The sequence below is a fragment of the Marmota flaviventris genome, chromosome 5 (genome assembly GCF_047511675.1).
Source record: "Marmota flaviventris isolate mMarFla1 chromosome 5, mMarFla1.hap1, whole genome shotgun sequence".
NCBI classification, from domain to species: Eukaryota; Metazoa; Chordata; class Mammalia; order Rodentia; family Sciuridae; genus Marmota; species Marmota flaviventris.
In genome coordinates this window covers 144,887,456-144,909,378 of record NC_092502.1, presented here as the reverse complement: position 1 = coordinate 144,909,378, position 21,923 = coordinate 144,887,456, and the positions used below count along the sequence as shown (strand labels likewise).

Below are 21,923 nucleotides of genomic sequence, written 5' to 3'. Positions count from 1 at the left end.
GTAGATAGTAAGTCATGTTTGCTAACTCCTGCTCTAAGTCTAAACAAATTACCAAAAACCCTCATCAGGAAAGCATCCCAATTCCCTGCAACAAATCCTACACAGAGCTCCTTTGTGTCCCATGCTTCCTGGAATCTCTGGAGTCAAAAACTACTGGCACCCCAGTCCTTGTCTCATAGCCTGCTTTTGAGGGCAACCCACTCTGGTATCTTGTATTGCACTCATAATTACTCTAGCAATTAAATAATATCATGTCCATCTTACAGTGAGCAAGCTGATGTTCAAGGATTACATAACTCTTAAGTGATAGGCTCCATAGGACAAGCCTGTATAGCTCCAAAGTCACTGACCTTTCTACAATACCACGGGGGTAAGGATGGATAAAAGTACCTAAATAGGTGCCTACATGCACAAGTGCACACACACAGTCTTGTACTCAATTATGTAACTTTTATAGAAGGCAAGAGTACCATGTGTAGCAAGGCATGAAGCAAAATCATACTACAGTATTCATGTAGTTATCTATGTTATGGAAGGGGGTGATTCCATAAATTATAAATAGTAAGGTTTGAGGGTTACAGAAAAGAAATTATTTTTCTCTTTTCTGCTGTTTCTTATCTTAAAATTTATTTCCCAACCACTAACTGGTAGCAATCTTGGTGCTATTTGTTCTCTGGTGAAATCTCTGGTTACATGTTTGGATAACAAACAGCCACTCAGGGGAAAGCTCAAAGTGTCATCTGGAATTAGAAGGGACAGAAACCAGATTAAAATATCCTCATACACGTTTTCACATGGGAGTGGGAGGGCAAACAGCAATAACTTCATAAAGGCCCCATAAGGCACTTGTGAAACTCCCTCATGGACACTCGGGATTCCAGGGAATATTCTGAAACCCAGAATGGGCAGACACAGGAACCAGTGTTTTTGGCTTACGCGGTCTTGCCCTCGCTGTCATGCTTGGTGGCGCTGGCCCCCTTCTTGCCCAGCAGAGAGGCCACCTTCTCCGAGTCTCCATTCTCCACAGCCTGCAGCAGGCGGTCATCATTCTTGTTCCACTCGTTGGTCTGTGGAGCAGAGGGAAGAGTCAGCGCTGATGTACAACATGAGCCACGGCCATGCTGAAGCACAGGACCTTGGTCCTCCTAGCTCAAATCAAAACCTACCCCCAAATGGGCAACTTTATAAATACCTTCCCCTTCACCATGGGGACACTCAAGTAGGCCTGTGTCTCCAAAGACAATATATCACAGTTCAGTGATATATTGGCCATCAGCAAACTGTGATAGTTACTCCTTTTAACAATCTTGAGAAGATGAAGCAACTTAGGAAGACCTAGGTCAGTTTATACATTAGCTAATTTCTAGCTAAACTTGACAGCCAGCACCTGAGTGAGAATGTTGGCCTTTGACCTAGTCCACAACTCACTCAAGTGCACTGTGTTACAGAATCCAACTGGCCAATAGCTCAAGGTTACCCTAGGCTTTAAGTACACATAATTCTTTATCTGCATTTATGGCTACTCTTTCTCGCCTATTTACTGGGCTTTGATTTTTGAGTCATGATGATTTTAAGTAGTTGTCCAGGCTACTAACTAAACAAAGTATCAGCAGAGACAAAACAACTTCCTGAGTAAGCTATTAAAAATCTAACAGCAAGGGCTGGGGTTATGGCTTGCTGGTAGAGAAGCTTGTCTGGCATGTTGGAGGCACTGGGTTCAATCCTCAGCACCACATCAAAATAAATAGATAAAATAAAGGTATTGTGTCCATCTACAACTAAAAAAAATGAAAAAAATAAAATCTAACAGCAATACCTCCACCAACAACTTCTAAACCCAGTAATTCTGCCAGCTACAGTGAAAATTTCATGTGCATGGAAAAACAAAACAAAACAAAAAAAAAAAACAGGCTTTACTCTTAGGAGTGGGATAGATGATCTCTGTTTCAAATGTGTGAGAAGGTAGCAGTGAGCCACAGAAGGTTGTGAAGCAGAGGATGAGAGAATAGAATCAAGGATTGAGGGCCTGGAAGGTGTGTAAACATAAAGGATTTGAGGGAAGAGAGAAAGGAGAAAAAACACTGGGCACATCCACGTCTCCAAGGCACCCCTGCAGCAGGCAATGAGGTAATCCTACTTTCTGGCTTCTTCAGCTGTGGACATCATTACCCTGGGACTGACAATGTCCTCCCTCCCCAAAGCTCCCAACCCTTCCTTCTCTTCTCTGTGCCTTCCCCCACCTTGGAACTGGCATTGAACCCAGGGGCACTCTATCCCTGGGCTATATCCCAGCCTTTTGTTTGTTTGTTTGTTTGTTTATTGAGATAGGATCTTTTAACTTGTGCAGGCTGGCCTCAAATTTGCAATCCTCATGCCTCAGCCTCCAGAGTCACTAGGATTACAGACATATACTAGCATGCTCAGTCCTAAAATTTTCTACAGATAGATCTTTAGGGCTCTGTGTTTCCTTTTGACCTTTGAAGATTAAGAAACCACAAGCATTTCCTATTAAAGGCCTTACTGTGGACCACGACAAGAGAGCAGACAGAGGTAATATTGGAGATTGGCAAGCTATAAAGAGGGAATTTTACAGGATTACAGTCTTCCACAGCCCCAGGAGTGTGTTCCCAATCTCTGGGCTGATGGAACCGGGAGACCCATTAGGACTCACCCTGTCAGAGATTAAAGGTGGGCCCAGCAGATATGCCCAGGAATTGCAAATCTGTGGGCCTCAGGACTGGGTCACTCCCATTTTTCAGGGTTTCTTTCTCCCCCCATGTTCATCACTGAGTGCAGGAACACAGTAAGAATGAGTGAGTCTGAAGGAAAATCAGCAGTTTGTCCTCTAAGATTCAAGAATCTGAAGTCCCAAACTCTAGACTGACATGCTATGTGCCCTTAGTTACCCATAACCTCTCTGTGTCTCACTTTCCCAAGTCTTTGGGTTGAATGACCACTGTGATTCTTCAAAAGTTCAAAATCTTTACTCGGCAAATTTCCCCCAATCATACTTTGCTAGGGATTATTCTAGAATAGTACCATCTATGATAATGGAACCGTTTTATGTTCCTACTGTCCAATACTGTAGCCACAAGGCCAATGATTCTCATCCAGAGTGATTTTTGCCCTCCTCCCTCCAAGAACATTTGCCAAGCTTTAGGAACATTTTTGATTGTCCCTATCAGGGAGGACCACTGGCACCTAAAAGGTGAAGACCAGGGTGCTGCTAATCTTGCAACATATAAGACAGTGCCCCCTTGTCTTTCAGCAAAGCAAAATCTAATCCCAGAGTCACACATGGCTCCTGAGTACTGAAAATTTTCCTAGTGCACACATCTTTAACTTTGAGACTTCATGTGCCAGGAGCGAGTGGCTACCATAGAGATTACATGGCTCCTTTCATCAAGCTTGTCAAAGTAAGAATGTGTCAGGACCAATGTCATCTACCCTCCTTCCACAACAATCAATCTGCTCACAAACAAGACAGTAGGTTGCGTCTTCAATTACAAATGAGGCCTTCCAGAGAAGACACAAGCAGCACACTGCCCCAGCCTAAGAATTTGTTAGTAGAGTAGGAAGGTTTACTAACGACTGCACAAAACAACTGTAGCAAAAAGTCTCTTTCTTACTAGAGAAAGACTGTAGTCAATTTACCCCCAGAGTGTATTTTACAAGCAAAAAACCAAAAAAGTTTATGAAGTACATTTAATGAATAATCTCCACCTGTTATCCTAAAAGGGAAAATTATTGTCTTTTAAAATCCTTCCTCAACTCTAACTGACCAAATTAAAACCGGATTGGGAAGATCAAAAGGATATTAAATCTTAGACCGCAGGACTGAAATTACTTAAGCAAAGGAAGGGCCATATGAAAGAATTTTCCTTTTCAGTTCTGCTAAGGCACTCCAATTTTAAGTAGAGGAAAATCTGATCATAGGGCTTCCCTAAAATCACTTCCACATGGATCTGCAGAGAGTTCAACCTTTCTAGGACACACCATGAAAGGTTCCCCCACCCCTACTCTTTGGAGGGCAAGGTCAACTACACATTCCTTTAGGTCTAAAAAGCCTCGTATCTAAAGTCTGTTCTGCAAGCAGACAGGACACTAATTTTCTCTTGGAGAAAAGGCAAAGAAAGCATGGCTTCCCACAAGGAAATACTGAAAAAATAATCCAGAACACCTTTCAATCTGCAGGTTGCTGACAGGGCTCAGGGTTAGCAGCAATAGGGAAAATGGCAGGTGCTCATGTATTCTGAAGGTCTTAGAGTTTGAACAGAGAAAGGAACCATCTGAAAGAATGAGGAAAGGCAGAAGCAAGCCCTGGAGGGGTGGGAGAGGGCAGACCATCAGTTGGGAAAGGCAGAAAGAAGGTAAAAGTTTTAGTCTCAAAAGTATGCTCAAGGTGGAGGGCAAGAGGGTCCTAATTAGACCTCTGCTCCACAAATCTGGATTCTGAACAGGGAGGCTTCCAAGGTGAAAGGCCATCACCCAGAGTGATGGGTGATGGCCTTTCACCTCCACTGCCTGGATCCAGTGCTGTAAGGTTCTCAGTCCTGGGCCAGGGCACTGTCTATCTGCAATTAGCTCTGAGACACATAATTGGCCATAACCATGCTGCCCAGCTTTCTAGGTACCACCACTTTCCCCTCCTAAACTTACCCATGGAAATACTGCCTACTTCCTTTCCTCTGTAACTGTTCCATATACCACATTCTGCATGGCCACTTACAATGCAAGGCAAAACATTTAAGAAGCACTTGGAATGTCATTGCTTTTGGGTACCCAGAAGTGAATGCCTGTTCCCTACCACATTCCTCTACTGAAAGTGCTAAATCAAAATCAAACTTTGAAGAGAAATCTCAAAAAAATCATTGTCAATCCACGTCCAAAGGTAGGGTTGGCTGGATAAAGAGATGAAGTTTGGAATTTTGCCATAACATTCCACAGTAATTCATTCATACTGCAGAATTGAGGAGGGCTTCTAAGGAGCACTATGTCACCAGTCACTACTTCCCTTGAAAATCCTCCCCTCTAATTAGCACTTCTTCCATAAGACTGGCCCCACACTGGGCTCCTGGTCCCCTTAGAGTTTTCAACATATTAATTAGTTAATGTAACATATTTAAAAAATGAAAGAGGGCTGAGGTTGTGGCTCAGTGGTAAAGCGCTTGCCTGGCACATGTGAGGCACTGGGTTCGATCCTCAGCACACACACAAAAATAAGTAAGTAAATAAATAAAGGTATTGTGTCCATCTACAACTGAAAATATTTTTTAAAAACGAAAGAGTAGTAGAGGATAGGAAAGGCAGCAGAACACAACAGACACTAGTATGGCAATATGTAAATCAATGGATGTGTAACTGATGTGATTCTGCAATCTGTATATGGGGTAAAAATGGGAGCTCATAACCCACTTGAATCAAAGTGTGAAATATGATATATCAAGAACTATGTAATGTTTTGAACAGCCAACAATAAAAAATTAAAAAAAAAATGAAAGAGGAAAAAAATAAAACATAATCACATTTAATAAGGTTAAATGCTTTATAAAACTCGTGTCTATTATATGTATGTGTATACTGGGCTATGATATGAAATGTTTCTTACTGGAGAATCACAGTAAAAAACACTGGAAGACACTGCTTTGGAATGTTCTGCCGTCCAGCCACCTATGTAAAGGCTAACTTCTAAGACTTGCTCAAGCCTTGCAGGCTCTCAGGCCTTTTATTGTGACCTTTCTCTGCTTCTCTACTCTGTTATGTCCCCAAGGGCCACCTACTCAGCTCCACTGAAGCCTGTAGTCTAGACTTGATGTAATACTGCATTGTGGCTTTTGTTTGACAGCTCATGTTTGTTCATTTTGTCTCATGTCTTCAGCTCCCTGAAGACACTGACAGCAGCCTTTATTTCTTACCCCCTTGATGTCTAAAAAATGCTCAGTATTTGATGCTGATTTTAGCAGGAGTTTCTTCCTCTTAGTTAACCTAAGTCTCTCTTGACTTTGCAAATGTTTGTGCTTTCCGTTTATAAAACTTTCATTCTTTTGCACACAATTATTAAATCATGTTTCAGATTTTAAAAATTTTACAGGCTAAATAATCCAGTTCCCTTAACTTTTCTACAAAAGGCCAACTTTCCAAAATTTTAATCATATGTATATTTTCTCTACATCTCTTCATGACTAAGGAGCAAAGCCTCATAAAGCCTCATAAATTCAATCAGAATGAAGCCAGTCTCCCAGTCATGAAAACCACTTGGGTGCTTGTTAAGTCTGCAGAATCCCAGGCTCCATTTTGGAGATGATCCAGTGAACTGGGGTGGAGCCCTGAAATCATGAGGTTCAGTAAGTGCTCTCAATGTTTCTTACTGTCAGTTTGGGGACAACTGGAACTATGCTAAGGTTAACCAGAGAATTTACTTGAATGAATTTTCTTCCTCCACAAGGTCTGATTAGGAAGGGGAGAAGAGAAAAAGAAGAATTCTCCACTTTCTCCTTGCAGAACCAGGTATGTTGTCTCCCACAAAGTTTGGGAAACATTAGGCTTTCCCTACAAGTTGCATGTGAAACTTGTGTTAGACCTGTTTAAGAATACTAGCAAGAACATTGCTCCTAAGAGGCAAAACTTACAAATGACACAAATATCCAATAAGAGAAGATGGATAAGTAGATTGTAAGAGTCAAACAATGGGTAATGACCTGAACAAACTACTACAACTAGCTAAAATGACATGAATGGATATTAAAAACAATATTGTTGAAAGCAGACCCACACACAGAACCCCACAGTAGTATGATTGCATGCATATAAAGATGAAGGCAGGAAAAGTGGAATCACATTTTTTAGGAATAGACACAGACAGTAACATTATAAAGAAAAGCAAGGACAAGGTTGCCCTATATATCGGGCTGGAGGTTAGGGTTGAGGGTGGGATGCTTGGTCAGGAAGGGACACCTGGAAACACTCCTGGGCACTGCTCTGTTTCCCAAACTGGCTTGTAGCTCCACAGATGCTCCTTCCTTCCTTCCTTCCTACCAGGGATTGAATCTGGGGTGCTTAACCACTGAGTCACAGTGGCTGGGGAGCCCTTTTTCATATTTCCTTTAGCGACAAGGTCTCTCTGATTTGCTTAGGGCCTTGCTAAATTGCTGAGACTGGCTTTGAACTCATGATACTCCTGCCTCGGCTTCCCAGCCACTTGGATCACAGGTGTGAGCCATCATGCCCAACCATACCCTCATTTTAAAACTACTTGTTAAACTGTGCATTCTTGTTGTGTGTGGGGGTTTCTCTATAGTAATTATTAAATCATATGCCGTCCTCTTTCTCTTCCTCTGATGGTTTACATTCCCACTTACCATTTCTTCATCTCTATTATAAAGTCAATCTGGTACCAAAATCTGGTCTTTAATCTTTTAGAGGCCCCATGAACTCACCAGGAGAGTCTGATAAAGCTACGAACTTTTGGCAGAAGCACTTGCAAAAACGTAGCTCAATCAACCAAAGAGCCCCAGGTATAGAAAAGAAGGGACAGATTTCAGAGTCAAGGGTTTTTAAGTTTCTGAAATTCTAATCCCTGCCTCCCATCAAGCTGATCTTGAGCAGGCCATCTGCATCCCTGCTTTTACCTATAAAATGCAGGAAATCCTCCTACTTGCAAATTATCCTAAAAATTAGAATAAATATACATAATTGGCCTGGAGCATATTAGATGTCCCAAATTATGATTATTAATAAACTATATAAATCTAGACTGTTTTTTCTTGACTAATGCTCTATGAATCTTTCAATATTTACAACTTAGGACTGACAATCCCTTAACCCATGTAGAGGCAGGTGATACCTTAAGGTAAATTTTCTACTATTTTCCTTAGAAATCACATTTTAAAGGGCTCTAGGGAAACCTTCATGGATACAAAACTATTTTATTGAATATGGCTCAGTTTTTCAGGAGACTGTTTAAACAGACACAATTTCAACAGAGCACACGAGGCCACATTTACAAGTTCAGGAAGCCATATGTTACGCTCCAGAGACATGTGTAATGTGTCAGCTATGAAGGGCTGCATGTGGGAAAGGCAGACCTTACCCTCAGTGTGGGCTCCAAACATTCCTGCTAATATATCACAAATGAGAGTTTCAATGGCTGGCCGGTAAGTTTCCTATTCATCAAATCATTTCCAAATGACACCCACTTGCTTAAGAGTTTTCCCTTGAAGCTTAGTCTTTTGAAAACCTTGCCTCTCTCCATCCAGGGGAGCAAACACCATGCCACTGTGCGAGGAATGCGGGGGCTTTGGCAATAGGCAACTTCTGCCCTTGGCCAGACACGGCATCATCTTCTTTTATTTTGATTTGAATCCTGGAGAACTAAAAAAAAACCTGTGGAAACTCAGTGGTCACTGACATAGGACTAGCGTGCAGGCTTGAGTTTGGAAATTTATCAGCCCAATCAGAATAATCCAATAGCACACAGTGAGCCAGGAATAGAACAAGTTTCTTTAACTTTTTTTTTTTTTTAGGAAAGATGCTAAAGCCCAAACCATCACAAATTGGAATAGCTCTTGCTGTGTGGATCTGCTGGAGCAGCTACTGGAAGAAGTCTGTTTGAAAGATTATTTTGGAAAAATTGCACTTTTCCCTCTAGTTGATGGGGAGCAGGCTGTTTTGCCAATATAATCAGCAAGGCTAAGATGAAAGAGAAAGTAAACAGTGTTTGCACTGGGAGAATATCAGATTGTCTTCCTGCCACCCCCCACCGCCAAACTGCACACATTTCAAAGTTTTAATACAGAGGACAAGAAATTGGGAAGCTTCAGTTCATATAGCAGGTTCCCCTGACTAAACCAGCCAGTACTTATTATTATATATCTACTAGATGCAGAGTAATATACAAGATTCCATTCATTCCTTCAACAAATATTTACTTAGTGTCTTTCACCTGACTGGCAGTCATTACCATATTGTCTATATAGTTGTGGAGATAAAACACAGCACTATCAGAAACATACCAAAATTAGAAAACAGAATGTCAGAGGTAAAGTCACCTAAGTGAGTGAAACAGAGAACCAACACCAAGGAAGGGAGAGAATTCAGCTGGGCAGGCAAGTTTCCTGACTGGTCCCTGACCTAGACCTTGCAGTGAGTAATATTTAGGTTAATAAAGAGAAAATGACTAAAAAAAATGTAAGATGCATTTAGTAGAGAGTACAAATAGCAAATTGATCTGCATGAAGCCTCACAAGGTTGTCTTTAGTATTCATTGAAAACCTAGAAAATTACCAAGACATCATTTGCATATTCTCCTGCTTTTTAAAAGCCCAGCAGTTTTATAAAGAGCTTTCCATATAATACTTGTTCCTTTAGACCAACAGCTGATGAGTTCATCTAAAATGAGTTTTCCAGAGGGAAACGTTTATTTCAGATTATTCACACATGCAGGTGATACTCTCTGCTCTTCACCCTGAAATCCATCACCCTCCCTTTCATGAGCTGTCGGTGGTTCCTAAGGTCTTGACCACATAAATGCTGAATGCTGTGTCATGGACAGAATATCACCATGAACACCTCTATCCAGGATCAGGCAGGTCCCTTTGACCCACCCACTTCACCAGCTGTTCTAATCATCCCCACCCGCCCCCTGCCCTTTGTACTTCTGTCCCTCCCTGGTCACCAGGACAGGGCTGGCACTCCCGTGCTTCTCTTGCATAGCACTTGGCATAGCTGTAATTAGATACTATTTCTAAAGTATCCTTAAGGACTGTGACTCCCAGTGGATGGCAGTTCCAGGGCATGGCCAATGGCCACCATCTGTCTACTTCACCACCAAAACCCAGCTCCCACTCTCTCCTACCAGATGGTAGGGACTCAGCCCAAAGCTCTGCATTGAAGAGCTTTGTTGTTTTTCTTCCATTAAGGGAGCCACTACTGATTAACCCCTTCTCCACTGGCTCCTTTGTCTCAGGCTGTAAATGTAAATATACTTCAATTCCACGTAATCTTACCAAATTCCTTTCTCTGGTTATGTTGATCAGCATTAAAACATTGCATTAAAAGCCATGTCACATGAAGTAAAAGTCTCATGAAGACAGGTGAATCTAGCAATAAGTAAAGTCACTTTTACCTTTCAAAGAAAAAAAAATATTCCAAATAATTGGTTTCAACCACTCTTCTATTTACATTCAAGTGAGAGAGAGAGAGAGAGTGAGAGAGAGAGAGAAATAGATAGATATCTTAGGTACCACATGAAGTCCTAGGCATAAAAAATGGATATGAAATAATCTCATCTCTCAAGTAGTTATAGACTTTGAGGACATAAACACACCTAATAACTACTACATGGTCTTTCATCACAAATACTGTGAACCAAGCCCTATGAACCCCCAGAGACTAATACCATCTAAACTCACTAAAAGTTATCAGTGCTTGAATTTAATCTTAAAAAAAATGACACTACAAGGTAAGTACTTTTATTAGCCTACTTTACAGATGAGGAAACCGAGGCACACAGAGACTAAGGGACTTGTAATGAGTCACTTCATTTTCTCAAGAGCAGAAAAGCTGGGCTGGGGCTGGGGCTCAGCAGTAGTATATTTACCTGGCATGTGTGAGGCACTGGGTTCGATTCTCAGCACCACATATAAATAAATAAAGTAAACAAACAAACAAATAAATAAATCAAAGGTCTATCAACAACTAAAAAATATCTTCAAAAAAAGAGCAGAAAGCTACGGCAGTTCAATGGAAAGGAAAATTCAGAAAGGAATTAGTCAGGATGAGGAACACTTAAGTATGTTTATAGACTGAGGCAAGCAAAGGAATCAGTGAAGAGAGACATGAAAAATACAAGAGGTGTGTGTGCAGCGCTGATAAGAGGGCAAGGCGAGGTGCACTTGATGCAGCATGGGCAGGTGGCTAGCTGACCTTTGTAAATTAGGGTCAGGTTCTGCCTCTGAGGTAGTAGGCTGGAGGGGCCGACGTGCAGTGGTAGAGAAGAAGTCACAGTGTGTCTTTTGTGGCTTTTAGGTTTTCTCAGGGAAACAGGAGGCAAAGCAAGCAGGGTCAGTGGTGGCTAAGAAGCTTGAAGCATGGTGATATCCCCAAGAACTCCCAGGGGGAAACAGGAAAGGAAACCCCTTGAAATGAAGAAAAGGGGTTTCAGACAGCTCTGAAGGTTGAGCTGGGAGTAGAAAGTACAACTCCATAAGGAATCCTTTGGTGGTATCCAGTGGGGTTTCACTGGAAGGTTGAGTAGGTAGGACAGGAGTGAGGGCTGGTTGACGATTCCCAACTGGACGCTGAGATGAGGGATTTAAGCAGAGATTCCAGGATCCAGAGCAGGTGAGAGGGCAGCTTGAAATGACTGTGGGATCTGATTCTCACTTTTGCTGGGCATTGTTATCGATATTTCTTCCTCTTTGCCAAACTCTTGGGGTACACTGACATGCACAGATGCTTAACAGAACTATGGAAGGAGATCTGACTCTCATCATTTGTCTCTCTAGCTCATTTCTACTCTTTTAACGGATCTTTGTAGCTCTGCTGCCACATTTCCCTCTTCTTATGCCAACATCTCTGGTAGTTAAATATTCTTGTCTACTGCTCTGGCTTACTTTCAATACAAAACTGTCCATGGCTGTCCATGACTAACCAGAGATCCCATTTCCATTTTGTGGTATCACATGATGATGACATTCAAAAGCTTTTGAATTTGAGAGCATTTCAGATTTTTGGATTAGGGATGTTGAACCTGTATATGGTTTTCCCATTTCATGTCTCTTATAGAGAGATGTAAAACTCAGGGCTAAGAGCTTGGATGCTGGGTTTCTGGGTTCAAATCCTGCCTCTGACACTTATTAGATGTGTGACCCTGAAGAAGTTATTTAATTTTGTGTGTCTCAGATTCTTCAAATGTAAAACAGGAGATAATGTATTTGACTTCCTGAACATATTATACTCTATGGGAAAACTTTCATATTCTTCCATAATACCCCTCTAGTAGATCTATCTGGAATTTTTTCTTTTTTTCCTTTAATGAATCACTGCATTCAAATAGAACTTTCTCTGTCTTTGAGGGAACATTCCAGTGCTAAGCTATGCTCACCATTATTATTCTAAATTCCCATATGTGCTACAACTTGGATTAGAAGCTTCAGAAAATAGAAGATGACTTAAATAATCAAAATACTACACATATATAAGCACAACGTTTAATGTTATCAGAGGTCAGTTTTAAGTAGTCTGGATATTTTTATGTGTTTGAGACAAGAGACGCCACTGATTTATTTATAACAGAACTCTTATAGTTCTCAAGAAAGGGCTTACTGGTTATAGCCTTTCTATACTCCAATAATAGCAAACCCAGAATAAACTCCAATATCCATCCACAGGAGGAAAAAAATCTAATTCCAAGAAATTATTTATGCCTGACATCTGAAGGCAGAGGTCAGCAGTTTTTAAGAGCACACGACAAGGGGCCATGACACTCAATATCGGTTTGATCTGTCTGAGGTTTCAGATGAGCCTGTGTACAGACAGGCTTCCCCGCCATCATCTCCCCAGGTCCCAGAGGACAGAGGGCCTCCCAGGAAAGCTCAAGAAGGCTTAACTCTGGAACTGCATGATTCTAATTGAGAGCAGCAAAGAAGTCAAAAACAAGGACACTGGCAAACATGGAGAACTTTGGAAAACTCTTTGAGCTACACATATGCAAAGCCTCATTCATTACCTTTAGAGTCCACAAGGAATTCTCCAAATATGTCTTGTCTTAGCGTTTTATGAATCAGCTAGGTGCTGGGTGACAAGTAAACACACACAAAAATCACCAAAAGGCGGGGGTGGGGTGGGGTGGGAGGGGAGGGGATTGAATCAAGCAATATTGGAACTCGAGAGTGTTGTCCTGTGCTATGGATTTTGACCCTAATCTGTCAAGAATCTGCTGTCTGACCATGCATTGAAAATGAACGAGTCCATTTATGGTTGAAAAAATGAAATGATATTTAAAAATATAGCTGCTCTTGAAATTCTTAAACTTTATTTTCCAGGGTATGCCACACACAACTTATTTCTTACAGATAATTTCTATTGAAAGCCACTTGGTGTTCAGCTACTGGTGACCACAGATTGTGAGCTCCTGGGCAAGGACTATGACTTTTTCCTCTGCGTTCTGGGCATCTAGCACAAGGGCTGGTACATGGCCAGGGGCAGACAAATGTTTATTCAATGAATGAGTAAAAAGCAAGTAGAACAGTGGGTTTTTAAAGCAGAGTTGCTACTAAAAATACTGAGGAAGAAGCCAACCTTCACAATCTCCCTAAGATATTTATTTTATCCTCTTCTCCATTGCAATTTTTGTTATTATCTTCATTTTCTTCTTGACATCTCCTTGCCACTGGGAAGCAACTGGCTCCCGTCTGTCTATTCTCTCAGATTCAAATTCTTGACACTAGCAGAAGACCACAGATCTCCAGCATCATTCCTGCCTTTTTGAAGTGCTGTATAAAATAGTCCTTAAAAGTATGGACCAGACACCAGATTGCCTGAGTTTGCAGCCTAGATCCCACCCTGTGACCTTAGGCAAGTTACTTTATTCCTGTGTGCCTCAGTTGTGGGCTGAGAGACCATAATGGTAACATCTATCACAGGGCTGTTGTGGGAATCAAATGAATCAGATATTTTTAAAATAGTGTCTGGCGCATAGTAAGCATTCAGCAAGTGTTAGCTAACATGGTTATTATTCACACTCCCAAGGGAAATTCCATTCTGTAATTTTGAATAATTTTTTTTTCCCTCTAGGATTAGCGGATGTTCACATTCACAATAAACCTCCCATGGCCAGACCCAGATTTGCTGACCAGCTAGAGCACAAATGAGATACACTGCAGACAATGCAAGTCCAGAGGCTTCTGCTGCAGCTGCGCCTACTCACAGAATAATTGATTTCTAAGCTCCTAAAGTGATATGAGCTTTGGGGAAATTTATCGATATCTTAAATGATATGTCAAAGTTCCATTAAAATGAACTGTAGAATGTAACATTAAGGTACAACTTGTCGTTCCACTGGAAAACATGAAAGGACCACATGCTCAAGCTAGAAATTTCAAGATACTTCTTGTAGTTTTAGGTCAGATGGGACAAATTTGAAGAAAGGCCAATTAGACCAATGATGTCAACAAGCTGCCTTTTTGCCTGCCAGGAAAATGCTTGGAAGAGATCCCAACAAAACCCCATTCATGGGGCCTAATTCAGAGGGATAAAAGGTGACATGAGGGTGATTTGGGCCTGCCTACTTGCCACTTGGGGTCACCATGAAGTATACCGATGCCAACAGCACATCAGGCAAACATGAGAGGACAAAAGTACAGCCATGTGTGGCCAGTGCCTAAGGAAGGCAATCGTGCCCAGCCATGTCACCATGTCTGGGCACAGACAACAGCCCCTTCTGCAATTGACTCTTACCCATGTGCTCCTCAGGCAGCTGGACTTCGGAAATGGCAAAGCTCAGTATGATGGTTCTAGTTTTCCTGTCCGGTTTCCCTTCCCTTCCCTTTTTCCTTTCATTCTGACTGTGATATTGAATAAGAATCTTATAACATCCAATAGACACCATCTCATTCCTCAAGGTTGGATGAGCACAGCCTTCCTCTATAATTAGTCACAGAAAGAGCACAGTTTCTAGGAAAAGCTTCTGCCTAAGAACTCCAGAAGGCAAGTTCTTTGAGGAATCAGGGCCCACTTCTTCCTACAACATAGAATCATACTCTTTAAGAAACTGGAGAAGCTTTCTAATATAAGCTTTCAACCAAATGAAAAATGTGTCTATGAAACTGCTCTGAAGAACAATCTGGAATCAGAGAAGAGCGTGTAGAAAGGCCAAATTTAAAATGTTTTAGAAGAGTTAAGAACAGATTGGGGAAATCTAGAAAATGTGGTGTTCAAGCAATAGACAAGCTTAAAAGAAAAGAAAAAAAAAGGAGGTTAAAAAAAAGAGAGAATAAGAAAGATATGAAAGGAGGAGCTGAGAACTATATGATGTAGGAATCTTGGCAAAATTAAGAAATAAAAAACATGATAAGGGAAAACTACCCTGAGCTAAAGAAAAGCTTGTCTATAAAAAGAACAATCCAAATAATAACTAAAATTTATTGGGAGTAGGGAGAGGCAGACAAAGGCCTGTAATTCAAGATACATTTTGGTAAAATTGTTTTTGTTTTGTTTTGTTTTAAAGGATGAAAGAAAAGTTCTATCCATTCCCAGGTGGAAAGTAAGTTATTTTCATAGGCTTTCCAAATTAGGCAGGCTCAGACTTTCCCAAAACACTATATACCAGAAGACAGTGGACCATCATCAATGCAACTTAGAGAGGAACCAAACATTACCCAGGCAATTCTCTCCTTAAAAAAGGAAGGGGGAAAAAAAAGTTCTTTAAGTATAAGGACAACTGAAACATACCCTAGGGTAGGCAAGAACTGAGCATGCTTGTACCTAAACACTCCTTTATAAGTTTTCAGTTTTCAAAGACTTGGCTCAACTGATCAAAAAGTAAAACAAAATAACATTCCAAGAATCAGGATATTTTTATTGCCATCAATGCCAAGAGGGAAAAGAAGTAAAATGACTGTGGCTACAAAATCACAAAAATGTAAAATAAACTTGGAACTTAAAAACAAAGATGGGACATTGAGAGCTATCATGCTACACTAAAGATCTAGACTTGAAGTTTCAAACTGAAAGGTGCCTCATTTTCCTCCAATACACTTTCCTTGCTAAAGAATATTCTGCTAAAAAGTGGTGAGCTACTTAGGTACTAATTCAGACAACCTCATAAGTCCCCACAGGAATTTTAAAACCAAACTGCTGCCCAGATTTAACGCTCATGCTAGTTTCCTTAACTTGTCAAAACTCCTTCAAGCCCAGATAAATGCTGTCACTTTTACCCCCAGGATATCACCACTTTATTAGAATTAGTTGTGCACTTACTTTACCTCTGAATTATTTCATTTGGTGTCCTGACTATACCAATTACTTTACTTAGCACATAATGTGGGTTTTACATACTTCAGACAATAAAGTAAAATTCAGCTAACATTGAAATGATCAATCTGAAAAAGTTTTCATGCACCACTGAAGAGTTTTTGGACCTTTTCTGTTACCTCAATCTGTTGAGACTCATTTTTTACAGACATTTAATAAAATGCTCCAATGTAAGCTAAATTTTAATTTACTAAAATGGTTTTTCAGAGTATATGTCCATAACCATGAAATTTTAAGCCAACTTGGAAGAAAAAAAAACTTGCATTTTTTTTTTCATATATCACTATGCAGAGGGCAGCTGTTTCCCTAAGTCCCAAGAAATGGTTAAAAAACACCATAGAGACCTACTGTGAGGAGTCAGACACTGCATTAAAAATACTCAGTAAGGTGCCTTGCACATAGTAAGTGTAGAGACTGTGTTTGCTATTACCAAGACCACTTTCATCATGTACCTTGCAGGAGGTTAGGGCCTGGGGGTGTCTGAGATAATTAGATACAGAGTCAGGTTCCTAACCCACAGAGCTTCTATAGGCTGATATTGGACTTCATAGGCAAAAAGATGAAGACCTCTCATTCCACCATTTCCCTGCATGCTAAAACTCCATTCTGATTTATTTAGCTCTAGGCACTTAAATAAACCCTGTAGAATGAATTTTCCTGAAACACTTCAATTATTTCCAATAAATTATAAAATTGGACAGAAGATGAATGAACCTTCTTATAAGTTAGAAGGTTCTCATTTTCTAGTGTTCAAAATGAAGGGTACAACATAATTTTTTAAAGTTACTTGCAAGATTTATACTGTAATAAAGGCGTTTTTCCAAGTTACTGCGTGCATTTATAAGTGTCAGATAATGTTTAGGACATTCAGTTGTTGAAATATAAGCCAGAATGTGGAATGAAGTAATAGTTATTAGGCCAACTAAGGGGCGGGGGGGATTGACTAAAAGCTTTTATGCTCAGAGACTTGAACATTCAGAGATTATGAGAAATATAATTAAGAACAAAGAACACATAAAACACTAGCTAACTGATACAAGCTTACATGCTAGCTTTTCATTAAGGATAATAGTATAATTTCTTTCGAAAATACCTTTATGTATGTAAACAAGATTCACTGTAGAAAATCAGAGAAAATTTAAAAATCAAATAGAATTGCTTTCAGTCTTTTCACTCAAGAATAATAACTCTGACCTATTTCCTTAAGTATGTGACCCATGAGGATAAGAAATTAACTACAAGAGCCAGGTTTGGTGGCACATGCCTATAATCCCAGCAGCTCGGAAGGCTGAGGCAGGAGGATCCAAGTTCAAAGCCAGCCTCATCAACTTAGCAAGGCCCTAAAATAAAACATAGAAAGGGCTGGGGATATAGCTGAGTGATTAAGCGCTCCTGGGTTCAATCCCTGGCACATCACCATCCCTCCACCCAAAAAAAGAAAGAAATTAACCAGAATAAGCTTTTTATTCACTGCACATGCTTAGCATTTTTACATGTACAAGCTAGGGATGCACATCATTTTTTTTTTCCCCATACAGACAACTTAAATAAAACACTGTGTTAAATATGGTTTAGAAAAGAGAAACTCTGTATATGTTTTGTATCCCATATTTTTTTTCTATGCCTACAGCAATTATTTTGCTCTATAACCGCTATTCTCACCAGATAACATAAGTTGAACTTTTCCCATATCAATGGAGTTACATCAAGGTTTTTACAGCAAAATGATGATGAGTACCTAGGTTGCTACGGTTTTTCATGATTACAAACAGCTCTGCCTTGACCATCTTTGCACATTCATGTGTGTGTACCGTAATGTGTAGAATGGCTTCAAGAATAACTGAGACAAGTTGTTTAAATTAGACAAAGGGGAATGAAGAGAAGGAAGGGGGATGGAAATAGAAAAGAATGAATTGGACACAACTTTCCTATGCTCACATATGAATGAATACATGACCAGTGTAACTCCGCATCATGTTCAACCACAAGAATGGGAAGTTATACTCCATGTATATATAATATGTGAAAATATATTCTACTGTCATGTAGAATTAAGAAAAAAGAAAAACTGAGATAATGTACAAATGCTGCCGGAACAATCTTCCCAGCCTGCAGCTAATACCGCAATTCACACATTTTCAAAAGTTTTAACCCTTTGCTTCATTAATGACATCACCCAACATAAAGTGCTTTTTTTCCTACTAAATAAATGCCTTTGGCTCCTAAGTGTTTATAATAAACAGTCTGTCTCCTACTGCCAGGGGTTGGGGGCTCAACTCCAACTGAAAAAGGGACAGAAGTAGAGAAAGGGCAGAATGCCCCATCTCTTCTCTCACTTCAGATGCTTTGATTCAGGGTCAAGCCACACTAGGGGGAGAGAGAAAAGATTTAAATTAAGTTGGATTCATTTGTGAAAGTTTTTGAACTGGATTCATCTGTGAAAGTTTATAAAAGTTGTATGTTGTAAAGGGCCAGGAGAGTCAAGTCAGCATGAGTGAAGGTTGCAACTGAAGATAAATACAGGTCCTTTCACATTTATGCCCCATGGACTTGAGAGAGTTCAATAAATCAACTCCATCCTGAATACGGTTAAATGCATGTGCTCAGTGGGCACCTTAGATCCTGGCTTGACTCATGCATTCATTTAGCAGATATTTATTAAGCATTTTCTTTGCATGGACAAGCTGTGAAAAAGACAAAGCCCAATGCTCTGGGAAGTTAAATTCCAGGTGTGTATGTGTGATTCTGGGGAACTTCCTTACCTGTCCTGTGTTTCAGACTCTCATAGAGTCTTGTTCTGATATTCCTCCTCTAATTAATTTGTAAAGATCATGGAAAGGAAATAAAATGATCTGACTTTTTCTCTTTTTTTAGCAACATACACTTCAGACAACCAACAGTTGAACATCTTGTGTTTCAGGAACACAAAGCCCAAGACACATGGAGGCTTCTAAATACAGAGGAGTTACTCCAGGTTCTCAGAATAGAGTGAGGGTGAGTGGCTGGCAGGAAAAGCCAGGAATAGTTTGCCTTGCTACCATAAATTGAGGGGGATGATCCTCTAGCTGCACCCCAAAAGATCTATATTAATGATCTTAAAATATCAAGTAGGTGAAGTATTTTGTACAACTATTGGTAAGAGCTAGTACTTTTATAAGGTAAGAGGGATTCCAAAGAATTGTCTTAGTAAAATTAACAATGATCATTAAACAAGGCCAGCACCACCGCTCTCTCTCTCTGTGTGTGTGTGTGTGTGTGTGTGTGTGTAACACATACACTATCGAGTGCATTTGCTGTGTTTTTCTTGGTCCATGTCAATAGCAGAACTCCTCCTGGGCACTGGTTCATGGACTACAGCTCAGAACCACAAGAGCCAGTACTTGGCTGAAAGACCACCTTTCCTGGCAGCAGGGAAGCCCCTGTGAGCTGAACTGTCAGGCCACTGGGAAGCAGTCCCTGGAAGACTGAGTATGCCCATGCTAATGGACAATGGGCTGACCTTCTCCTGTTCTCCTTACTAACTCATCTCCAGGGTCATGTCTACTCCCAGAGCCTGTGATTATCTCTGGACCTTGAGAGGCCAAGGCAGTTACATTACTAATCCTCACACCCTCTCCAGATTCCTAGGATGGCTGTTCTGCAAAGGGTCCTTCAGTACAACAGGCCATCCTGGCCACATCTGGACTCCTTGAAGGTCACGCCATGCCCCATTTAGGCTAATCCTCAATTGCCCTGCTTTGAATCAGTGTCAACTTTACCTAGCCAGTGCCATTGCCGTGTTTAAACTGCCCTCTATCAAAACAGGAGTTCAGATGACAGTGTTTACGAAGTTTGCTTACTAGAGTATAAGAAGCCTAATTATTCATTTCCTTAAGTTATTTTTTTTTTCCAAATTAGTTATGAACTGGAGCTTCCATTTTGGGCTGGGGTGTGTGGGGATAGAGACTGCAAAAGAGAAACAGGAAGTGAGTGCCAAGAAAATGGAAAAACAGCATGTAAGAAAGACAACTTTGCCAACAGCCTCTGTGTATCCAGGTTGGAAAATGCAAAATCTTCCAGGTGGAAAACGCCAAGGGCATTTTCTTTTATATATTCTAAAATAAATCATTACATGCATAAGTATACAAATAAACAAAGGTCTTAAAGAAAAGCTTATCTAAAGTATGTAAATGCAAAATAATTTACCATTCACTTAAAACCCACTAAGATATACTTTGTTAGATAAAATTAGTATCTTTGATTTAGGTGAAGATAAATAATGTAGTTTAGGTGAAGATAAATAATGTAGGTGAGGGTATTTTCTCAATTCACAGTATTAAACATTTTTCTTTGTTTAAGGTTCTAGAAACTAAAATAATCCCATAACAAAAAAACAAAAACAAAAGACAGTGAAGAATATTTAAATCCACAATTTGAGACTATACTAAAAACAAATTTAACATTTTATTTCCTTTCACTCAATTTTCCTATATCTCTTTTTACCATAACTGAATTTTGTCCCATTTTCTTTCACTCTAATATATTAGAAGCACTCTTATGGGACAATAAATTGTTATTTTACAGAATATATGGCTTAATTAAAAACTTAATTTGACATTTCTTTATTGTTTAACATTTAGGTTATTTTTAGGAAAATAATATAAGGGATGTGGTTAGAAATCCATAATAATATATAGAACCTGGAGATACAGATGCATACACACACACACACACACACACACGCAAAATGAAGATAGAGGTAAATATATAGATCTAGACATACACATCATATACACACAATTTTTTTTAAACAGTGCCAGGAGAGAACTCAGGTCTCACATATGCTAGGCAAGAGTGCTCTACCACTGAGCTACATCCACCCTGCCCCATCTATGCATACTGTTTATTTGTTTAAAAAAAACTTCTTAGGTAAAACTGCTATTCATAAAGGACCCTAGCAAAGTATGAGTACAGTGTATAGCATCACTGTAGAAAATGTTTACTATTACTTGACAATGGGAAAAACCTTGTATTCTTTATTACAGAAATATTTAAACGTATCTAAGAGTAGAATTTATTATCCCACTTCCATGACTCTCATGACTTCCGTGCCAATCTCCCTTCAGCTGGGCCCCCATTTAAACACACTCCCACCAGCATCAATAAATATTTTGGTATGTGTCTCTAAATATTCTTTTTCAAACATGAGCACAAAAACACATCTAAAATAAATTAGACTAATGCCTAATACATTAAATATTCCACTGCATCTAAATTTTTCCAATGACCTCATGAATTTTTCTTAGTTTGGTAGAATCAGGATACAAGTTGAGATCATACATTGTAAATGGCTCCCTCTCATCAGTCTCTTAATTTAGAGGTTTCTCCTTCCTTCCCCTTTGCCTCCCACTGGCTCTTTGAATTTACTTCATGGAAGCAATATGGTCAATTACTCTAGACTTTTTCATATTCTTGACTCTCACTGACTGTGTCTCACATGGCATTTAACATAACTCTCTATCTCTTGTACTTCCTGGAATTGATCAAATTTGAGTTTAATTTTTTTGACAAGAATAAAGACTTCATAGGGGGAAAAATGGCTTCTTTGTACCTTCCCACTGGAGGTACAAATGTCTGGATATTGCCTGTTCTTTTACCTTCTCTCTCTCTCTCTCTCTCTCTCTCTCTCTCTCTCTCTTCACGGGGGTCTCTAAAGATTTTTTAGCTTTTCATCATTAAAAAAATTTCAAACATTGCAAACTAATTCAAGCCAAGGGAGAGAAAAAAAATAGAAGAAATCCCTCTATATCCATCACTGGGCCTCAACACCCATCAACTCACTCACTACCCTACCCCTTATTTTCCTTTATGGATGCTCTCACGCATCCCCCCTTCATTATCCCTTTCCCCTT

At 39.9% G+C, this 21,923-nt stretch overlaps 1 protein-coding gene across 4 annotated transcripts in view; it reads right to left on the bottom strand.

Annotated features, from left to right (window-relative positions):
* Positions 1–21,923, bottom strand: part of Rai14 (retinoic acid induced 14) — a 136,125-nt gene that overhangs the window by 52,311 nt on the left and 61,891 nt on the right. For all 4 annotated transcript variants that reach the window (XM_071612649.1, XM_034636109.2, XM_071612650.1 and 1 more), the window contains exon 3: positions 937–1,067. In XM_071612649.1, the coding sequence (XP_071468750.1) occupies positions 937–1,067 (131 nt within the window). The remainder of the gene's footprint in view (positions 1–936; positions 1,068–21,923) is intronic.